This window comes from Thermobia domestica, chromosome 2, assembly GCF_964235325.1.
Source record: "Thermobia domestica chromosome 2, izTheDome1.hap1.1, whole genome shotgun sequence".
Lineage (NCBI taxonomy): Eukaryota > Metazoa > Arthropoda > Insecta > Zygentoma > Lepismatidae > Thermobia > Thermobia domestica.
The window spans coordinates 287515966-287526338 of NC_137455.1; the positions used below are offsets into that span (position 1 = coordinate 287515966).

General features: G+C 38.2%; 1 protein-coding gene across 1 annotated transcript; it reads right to left on the reverse strand.

Annotated features, from left to right (window-relative positions):
• Positions 1 to 244: 244 nt before the first annotated feature.
• Mesh1 (Metazoan SpoT homolog-1) lies at positions 245 to 9578 on the reverse strand. The gene is made up of 2 exons (XM_081748834.1): positions 9391 to 9578; positions 245 to 750 (listed from the first exon to the last, which is right to left on the reverse strand). Exons 1-2 carry the CDS (start codon positions 9518 to 9520, stop codon positions 326 to 328), a joined length of 555 nt encoding a protein of 184 aa, XP_081604960.1. The 5' UTR covers positions 9521 to 9578; the 3' UTR covers positions 245 to 325.
• Positions 9579 to 10373: the final 795 nt, after the last annotated feature.

Consider the following 10373-nt stretch of genomic DNA (forward strand, 5'->3'; position numbering starts at 1 on the left):
TCTTACTACTTTGGTATTAACACAGTAGCACCAGAACTTCGCTAGCACATACATACTTACCCTTTTACGGATAAAGATGTGGGCTGAAATGTATATGTAACTCAAAATTCTGTATAAAGCTAAGAATGAGTAGTTCACTGAAATACACTTGCGTTCGACTTATGAAACGTATACTCTTACGTTTTTAAAAGAGTCTGTGATATCGAACAACGTCAACTTGACGGGAAATTGTATTAAAATACAATTAAGGATAACAAAGAAACTTTAATGCAAAATATAATCATCATCATAGTAACAGCCAAATTCTTCCGCGCCAGACAAATAATCACTTAATGCATCTGCAGCTAAACAACTTATCTAGTTCGGCTTCAATCTTATCATTTGTACCTCTTAACCCGTCAACCACTTGCTTAGCCCATGCAAAGTATTCGTCAACTCTCTGTGGAGTCCATCCCACAGGAGTAGACCTTTCTAAGTCCCTGAGATTATACAGTTTGTCGGCTAATTTCACTAATTTTGCTTCTCTACTACTGGTAGGAGCATGCTCCACCTGCAACCTCTTGCGCTCCATCTTCGGTAGGGATTTATCGTCCGTTACTTCTTTTACTATATTACACACCTTCTCCCCAAATTCTGTCCTTATTTCCGAGAATGTGGTGTCCGTATCTTCTACCGTATCATGAAGCAAAGCAGCTTGAATTACAGACATATCTGTAACTCCACCTTCTTCTATCAATATAAAAGCTACACCTGCAGAAGGAAAAAAAAAAAGTTAAAAAGAGAAGAATATCATTCAGTTAATGTTGAAAACAAGTAATAACCACCTTTTCTTCACACAAATATACTAAAAGTGGACCTAGATAACTGATAGTGACACACGATCGATTGGCGATAAGATCAAGGCTTGAACAGTAAAGTCTCTATTTAATGATCTGAGTAACTTTGTTTAAAACTATGTAAGTATAATATGGATCTGTGGTTCATTGCTATATCATAAATCCTTTTTACGATGTATGAGCATTCTGTACTTTTCCCCTTTACTTATAAATATAACTATTACTTAATAACAAAATAAGATGCATACTAAATGGCTTACAAATCACGTTAAATCAAATAGTTGCATATAGTTTCAATGCAATCTGTCATTATCCTCGGAGCGGTGTGAAGGAAGAACTTTATGCTACTAAGTGAAATACAGGATGAGGCAAAAGTTTGGATACCTCTATAAAAGTCGAATGGTGTGAGGAATCACATAATTTGGTACGGGATGTCTAGACTTGGGGGCCCAACTTAAGCGGCCGGCATCTTGGATTTGGGTTACATTTTTCAAAAGAGAAGGGGGTCATGTCGCATATCATTTTACATTATATTTGTGTACGAGTTATGACCTGTTAAAATTATAAGGAGGTGATCAATTTTGTTTATCGTTGCAGGTGATCCACAACGGCATTTACACAGGAGGAACGCATTGAAATAGTGTTAATGAGTGGTGGACAAAGTACCAGAGTGATTGCTGCTGACTAATGCCAAGCATCCTGAGAGAAATTACATTTCACATATGACAGTTTCCAAGTTATTTGAAAAATTTCATACAACAGGTTCAGTGGTGAACAAGCCACGCAGTGGACGTCCAAGAAGTCACCGACAAGGAAACTGCAACAGCAGTTGTGGCATTGGTTGTGGAAAATCCACATAGCAGTACGCACAAGTTATCAGCAATACCCGGTGTCAGTCAGCGTTTAATCCTCTATGTGTTGCGCGCGCACACACACGCACACACACACCAATGGCACCCGTACAAGTTACAGGTGTAACATCATCTCTCGGAGAATGACCCTGATCGACGGTTATAGTTTGCAGAATGGGCTCTGGATCAGTGCGACAGTAATCCAAACTTCATATGACAGGCGTTGTTCAGTAAAGGTGCAAGGTGAGATAAACAGAATCACCGTTACTGGTCAGATGCATAACCCTTGTGGATGGATACCTATCAAGGTGCTGATGGCAGAAAAGTGATGGTTTTGTGTGGGCTTTGGGGCACAAGAATCGTGGGTCCGGTGTTTATTGATGGAACCTTGAATGGGGAGAGATATCTTAACATGCTTCGTGATTATGTGTTTCCAACGTTGTTGAATCAGCAGGGTGATTCCCCAACATTCTTCCAACAGGACGATGCACCTCCCCACTATGGTTCAGACGATTTCTGGGTGAAGAGTTTCCAGGTCACTGGATAGGTAGGAAGGGTCCTATGGAATGGCCATCACGATCCCGTGATTTCACACCTCTTGACTTTTATCTGTGGGATCACTGAAATCAATTGTGTATGAGATAAAAATCAACAATGTAGCCAACTCTACCACAGTGTTGAGGAGGCTTGTGCCTCTGTTGACTCTCACACCCCGAGACGTGTGCAGCAGCAGAACTGGCAAAAAACCTCCGGTTGTGTATCCACCGCAATGGATGTCATTGAGAATGTACTGTAATGCCGACATTGACAACTGTTCCAAACTAACAGATCATAACTACTACACAAAAAAAGATACCGCAACACGGAATGAACAGGTGTATTCCTCAAAACAAGGCAGTGTAAAAGGATATGCGACATGATCCTCTTCCCATTTGATAAACGTAACCCAAATCCAAGATGGCCGCCACTGTCGCCATTGTTCCTATAAGTTGCGCCCTCATCTATAGACACCCCATACCAAACAACATTATGATTCCTCACACCGACTTTTATAGGGGTGTATCCAGACTTTTGCCTTACCCTGTATATTGAGAAGTATCTTTTTACCTATAGAAACCAGATGATTATGTAGAGAAAGAAATTCTTCATTTCTGGATTCTTATGATTTGTATACAGCGCAACCCTTAAATCAGTGGTAACGCTTACGTAATTGTATTATGTACTAGTGCACTTAACTCTAAAAACTGAATTCCAATGTTATTCCAAAAGCATTATTAAATCATAATTCCTTCACTGTTCACTCAATCAAGTAAAAATAAACACAAGTGAAACAAATGGCACTTTAAATCAATATTTCATGAATCGACAACCTTACAGGACAAATTCGCTCACAGAATATAGGAACAACAGAAGTATAAAGAGAATTTCGTCATAACATTACTGCCGGAAGTACGTAAGTTATTATATACAAGTTAATCAATAGTGATGAAGTTCGTTTGGCAAAGTTAGTTTTCTAAAAGGATTCATGCTGAAGAAGGCAGTAACTGTTCGCTGAAACGTTTACAGTGAGAAGTGTAGACTATTAGTTGGTTATTTAATATGCATCCAATCAAATCACTGAGCAATTAAATGAAAAGAACTGGAAAAATTAATGTAGGTGATGATTAGACAACTATCTTAACAATGTGCTTCCTCAGAGCACTTAGGGGTGGAAACTGAATTCTGATTAAAAAAAAAAAAAAAAAAAAAAAAAAGTTCTCTGTCTTGTTTGCCTCTTACAATGTTAGTGTCGTGTTGTGGGTTTCATTGCCATGTCTAAGGTAGGGCTTTCACACAGAGAAAAAAAAAATAACAATTTTCTGAAAGAATTTCGGACGAACATTTTTACAACGGATGTATCAGTGCTGCTTTACAAAATCTGTGAAAAATCAGTTAGTGGTGAAAAGCATTATTTTGTGAGATAGCAATTAAATACAGCAAAACACAAATCAGCAGCTAGCAGGGGTTGTAGTGGTCGTAAAACAACAAAATTTCTATGTGTCTGCAGCATAAACTCCATAGGACGGTCAATTCGCTTTTGATTTTTGTAAAGCATTTATGTCGACCGACTTTCTCTTTGGGAATACGAAAATGAGTCTCTAAAGGGTTTTTTTAAATTATTTTTTTCTATTTTATTATTATTTTTTGAAACATACACGAAACGAGAAATCCCTTGTAAATCTAGTTTAACAAAGACATATCAAGATGCTGCATACATCGATGAGAGTACCAGAAGAGGAGTACTCCCTACTTCTCCCTAAGGGAAGATTCCTAACCTCCCTTAAGATGAGATTTTTAATCATGTGGCATCTGGCATGACAAACCCAGCCCAAGGCAGGTATTAACCGTTTCAAAAGTACTTTCAAACTGTTTAGCCGTTTTTTTTTTTTTTTTTTTTTTTTTTTTTTTTTTTTTTTTTTTTTTTTTTAATGATGCTATCACAAACAACAGACAATGTCGCTTTAATGTGCCTTAAAAATATAGCAATCCCCCTACTCTTTATACCAGAAATTTTCAAAAACGCTGGACATATGTCCATTTATTTTTAATGAGTAATTTATTTGGCGAGTTTTGTCTTCCTTACTTGATGAGCTCATGAGATAATGTTTTTCTTTTTTTCATAAATTTTGACCTCCATTCCTCCTCCTCCTCCTAAGACTATGTTTACAATCAGTGATGTGTTAAAAAAAAAAAAAAAAAAAAAACGAAGTAGGTTACAACCAAAAATCAGAAGTTGTGGCAAAATAAATTTACCAAATGGTTAAATAAATTTGAGAAATGGCAGTTTAAATTGCAAAAATGTATATATTCACTGCACGTATGTAATTTACCAAAAGCTCATATTAAGTACTTTGATTTTGAGTAAGAATTGTTAAATAGCATTTATTAATAATAGAAAAAAAGTATGACTTGGAAAGTATCAACTGCCAGAACACATTAAAACGAAGAAAAAGAAAATTACAAATCATTGAAATATTAGTATCATAAAGATAAACTACAGAGAAAATATACTAATCAATACCGTGATCAAGCACTACGTTAAAAAAAGAAAATCTGTTTTTATTAGGTAAGCCCTTTCTGAGCACTTGATAAAAGTCATTCAACACATTGACTTTTGATTGCACGATATCACAATTCTTTTCTTTAGGTTGTCCACATACAAGTTATATCGTCTACCCGTTAGGATACGTTTCAATCGTAAAGACGATAGTTCAATATCTACTGATGTGACAGGAGCATATTTTAAGCACATCACAACCCCGGAATCCATAAAAGCTCAACCATGCTCTAACATTATAGAGCTACAGAAATGTTCCTGATTTTTCAGAAATAGGACGTTCAAACCTTCTATTCAACACTGCACCCTTCCCACATAGAATATTAGACACATTCATGGAAGCCATCAGCACCAAATTGTGCTCTTTCAGAGAAGCTGTCGAAGTTGGTATCTGAGAAAAATGTACATAGGGTGGATGTGCCAGTCTTCGACCACCCCCTAGTTGCCGACCACTTTTGACTTTAAAACCGTATATTAGGCTTATTTTCCGTTAAAAAAAAGCATGATTTTCCGTTATAATTGAATTGCAGCTTATTCTGAACCAATCCTAAAGATACTGTCAAAATATATTGCACGTACATTCATTAATAGCCAATTAAATGTATGCTTTCGGAAGAAGTGCTGAGTTTTCGACAGCTTTAATCTGTTGCAAATGGGAACGACAACGCTCTGTTTTTCGTGTTTTTCCGTAATTTTATCGCACCAGATAAGAAATGCACGTACTATTCTGTTGCATGGAACTGTAGACCACAATTCAGTAATAAAATTTTAGTGATAACTGTAAGATTTGAAGAACAAATCGATAAAATGTAGTAGTCGGATAATGACTTATGAAATATTCTTTGTTAACTAGGGCTCGACCACAGGGTGGTCGAGAACTGAAAAATTGTAGAGACATCAATAACGACTAACTTCCGATTCATCTGCATGAAATGAATTCTTAGTTACCAATTCTGAAGTTATAATGGTGTACAAAAACATTTACTAGTGTTCGACCACTACTTTTCATTATACATCTGTACTGGTCGAGGATTAACTTTTTTTTTTTTTTTTTTTTTTTTTTTTCAGTGTCCGATCATGCTTTGCGTTTGTATTTTCCGCAGAATTCCTTGATTCAAGCATTAATTAAGTGATCAATTTACATCTGTATAAGCATCTGCTGAATATTTTTGTTAGTAATGGAATACTCACCGAACGGCCGTGGTTCAATGGTAGTAGTCTCGTACTTCGGATCATGAGGCGGCAATCCACTGGGAGTTCGAATCCCTGTAAAGAGCAAGGACGTTTTTAACTGTCCTTGACATTTGTGTCCGTGTCCCTCTCATAATTAGATTACGCCAAATTGACGGAGGAGCCTTAAGACTGAATGTCTCGGTTAAGGCGACCTTTAAAAAATGGTAGAGCATTGGCTTACCATTCGAGAGGCCCTAGGTTCAATCCCAGCGGCCGACCATCCTGACTGAGGTTCTACAGGGTTTTTCCTGTCATACCAGGGAAACGCTGGGATGGTACCTACAAAATACGCCCTGGCCGTCTACCTTCCATCATCCTCTCCTCACCCTATACCGATCGGAACCTTAGATGCCTAAAGGCCATAAAATAAATTCAAATTCAAGTTAACTGAATGCAGTTTCCCTAGATTTTCATGCAAAATTAACGGAACTATTAGGGTATGACATTTCCTTTGAGTAATAAATTTATATTTGGTCTAATTCGTTTAATACTGAACTACACCATTCTTGCTTCGTTGTGGAACTGCATTCCAATATTATTAGCAGAATAGCTACTATCAGGCTGGAATACGTTTGTTTTCCTCGCATGTTCTTAAGTTTTCCTGTTTCTTTCAGAAACAATGAGTCTAAGTGGATACTCTTTATTCAAACGAAGATTTACAAAAAGCTCTGGAGGCTTGTCGCAAATAATAGCACTCCATACGAAAGGCATCAGCAATCGATGGAATCCCTCGGGTAACGCTGATGAATCAACTTCATGATTGCAGTCCCGAAGAGCGAAGAATGGGTCCAGAACCACACCTAACACAGAAAGAAGAGGGATTATCAAACTGGCTCATTAATATAAGCAAAATGGGCTTTCCACAGAAGAAACACGATCTTCTGAAGTATTGTCGATGCAGATAAACTTAAAACGCAGTTCAAAGACAATTTCGATCCGGTGAAACCTGGTGCCATGCTTACATGAGAAGACAACCGCAAATCGTGTCTCAAACTCCCAAGACTGTGAACAAGGCGCGATACATTGTAACCGAGAAAAACAGTCGCTTGTGGTTTCAGGACCTTGAGAAATACTTGGATGAAACGGGGCAATCTGATATCCTGAATGATTCTGAGCGAATATTTAATGCTAGCGAATCCAGTTTTCAACTGTGTATCTCTAAAGGTAAGGTAAAGGGTTTTCATTTATAGAGTGGCTAGATTAGGACCAGTCAGGTCCGTATTCACGGGGGGTGTAGGGGGCCAAGCCTCCCCTAAATTTTTGTTGGCCCCCTAAAATGTTCACGGTAGGCTTGCAAATGAACTTAATATAGTGGTGAACTATAATATTGTTGGATCGCACCCCCCCCCCTACATTTTCGGGCTGGCTACTGGCTTGGAGCCAGCCATCTACGTCACAAAACCTACGGTTTAACATTGTATCTGAAAAGACGAAGCCTGTTTAGTACTGCATTCCACTGAACCTTAAGTGAATTTGGTGGTTCCTTTCTTGACAATCACAAAATTAGTTATTCTCAACGACTAGGACCTATTGTGCGAAACTGCGAAGTGATACCTGAAAAAGTAATGATGTAACATCTGCAGATGTTATTAGTAAGGTAAAGTTATGCTTTAGCCTTCATACTGTAATTAAAAACACATTACCGAGTACTGGTCGGTGACTAAATGGTATGCGGTCGAACATTAAAAAGAAACAGGCATTGGTGTTTTTCCGACTAATATTACGTAAATGGTATAAGTTATCTCAGTTTTGGATAAAATATAGCTTTAGGAACACATGTGAGCTAGTTGTATCCTCCTACGTTATTCCAGTCAGTGAACAGCGATTAGGGACCATACGAAAAGGAGTTAGGTGGTCGAGGACTGGCACATTTACCCTATGAATTTGAGATCATGTTTTACACTGTCTATCCCGTGGCGGATTCAACTTACTCAGCACCCCTAGGCACAAACGTAATGGGCGTCTTTTTTTTTTTTTTTTTTTTTTTTTTTTTTTTTTTTTTTTTTTTTTTAATCTCTCTTCATTAGCAAACAGTTCAATACCTTCATCTCAAATTATAGAGTTCTTGTATGAGCCTTCCTTGGATTTTTATATCGTTCAATGTTTCCGAAGAAAAAAAAATACGGTAATCTCTTCTGCCATTGTGCACAGAATGAAATTGGAAAAAGTTGTTACGTTATGTAGAGCACCTCAATTATTGAAACTGAGCAGAAAATGGAGCAAATCTAAATAGGCATTGAAAATAACGAAATGGTGGAACAGTTAGGCCTATATTTTGAAATGTCACCATTGTGTTAATGGTGCGAAATGCCATTCGCAAAAGTTGGCAATGAAAGGTACTCTTTTTCGAGGACACAAAGTGTCTATAGAAAGGGTGCCTACCCTAGTGTCGATAGCGTCATCCTCGTTTAACACCATACCACCATCGGTGACGCGCCTGGTCCCTACGGACGCACCTCATGGCTTTCGCTCCCCCCTCACCCTGTTGCGCTCCTGCCCCGTATGGGTTCGATAACATTCATGTTCACCAGTGGTTACCTAACACAGGTTGGTTTGTTTTTACACTGAGTTTTTATGGCATATTTCTGCATTTACATGCAAATTATACAGTTCTCTTAAACTGAATGTGCATCAAGGAATTCTTAAGAAACAGCTTCTTATGGACCTACTCTGCGGCACGGCACAAAGGCCTATATCTGTATTAAAGAAAAAAAAAAAAAAAAAAAAATGATATTAATCAGAAACAGAACACATTCACTCGTAAGCGCGAAGGATAGGAATTTACTACTTCCGTAATCAATTTACTACAAGATTACCTGTATAAAATATTGTCTTGCTATGCCATCAAGAGATTTTCTAACAAAAATGTTTGTGAAATCTAAAAATGTCTTTTCTTTCTTTTTTGGCATATGATAACCCTAGTCATGCACGTCTTTTACATATTACGCAATACGCACGCGGCAGACAAGTCATGGCAACTCACCGAGCCATATCAAACCTATGTTTTATTCTACCCTTGTGGGTGTGTAGTATTGTAGTCGCAAGTTTATGAACAAATGTCGCGGCTGGACAATCAAATTTAGTCCTGTGCATAAAATTCTATCAACAGCAAAACAATTCACGTGCACTAGACATGAATTCAAACGAAATAGAAATTGTAATAGTTGGGATTCCTAAACTTGGCCCATCAATTCTTTTCGTGTCACTAATGCATTCTTACACTTACTTGTTGTTTTGAGTAGTTCAGTATTATTCTACAATTCTAAAATATTGTTTCTACAATTATTTCTTGTAATCCAACATTCAAGAAAATTTATACTACATTGTCCTTCAACCTCCAAATATTTCAAATTTTAATTAGCAATTATGTTACCTATTGGATGATTTATATACGGTGTCCCCTCGGGGTCCTTCCGTTTTTGGTTTTTGTGTTTTATGGCAGCAAAATTAATTGTCTTAATCATAAGTGAGATTAATTCAGCATTATTTGTAGATTGCGCCATTCTCCACCTGCAAGTCCAGGTTGTTCGGCTTCTTCTTCTGCTAGTACGCCAGAGTCAGTGTTGCCAACAACATCTGAAGAAAATAGGCTAGATGGTCTTCAGAAATAAGCTTTTTTACGCAAAAATTGCTAGATTTTGAACTGCTAACCTATAACCCACATTATAGATTTTAAATCCTCTTTTTGTGTGTAGGATTATAAGTGAGTTATAGTAAAATATGAAATGTTGAATTTTATTCGCAGAAGACTAACAAGCAACATACATGACTAAATTACAATAAACTCATCTGATTTATGAAAGTCAGTAGCCATAATATCAGTTTAATTGAAATAAGTCATCATCGATGACACGGCAGCTAGCCGAGGCGCTGGAACTGGATGCACCATCGTTTGATTGTGGATTGGCTGTGTTTATGTAGCCTGCCATTATCCGAATTTTCAGTAGTACTTCTTTCGGTAGGTCATAGTTCTTATCATAGGTGTCCAAACTCGCGAGCCCGACGCTCGTGAGCTCGGCACTCACGCTCAACCGGGCTCGGGCTTAATAATTGAGCACGAACCCGAGTGAGCCCGAAATAAGTGAAATAAGTGAGCGCGAGCCCAAGTAAGCACGAGCCTACTTGAGATTAGTGAGCGCGAACCCAATCGAGAGAAGCGAGTGCGAGCCCAAGTAACAGAAGTGATCGCGAGCCCAGTTAAGGAAATGAGCGCAAGCCCAGTACGGAGAAGTGATCGCGAGTCCAGTTGGGAGAAGTGATCGCGAGTCCAGTTGGGAGAAGTGATCGCGAGCTCAAGAAGCGCGAGCCCAGTTGAGGGAAGTGATCGCGAGCCCGAGTGAGCGCGGCCCTAGTTAA

Coding starts and splice junctions, on each gene's coding strand:
- Mesh1 (XM_081748834.1), bottom strand. CDS start 9,520: ATGGCGCAATCTACAAATAATGCTGAATTAATCTCACTTATGATTAAG. Junction 751..9,390: donor GTATATAAATCATCCAATAG/GTAACATAATTG, acceptor TTCCTTCTGCAG/GTGTAGCTTTTATATTGATA.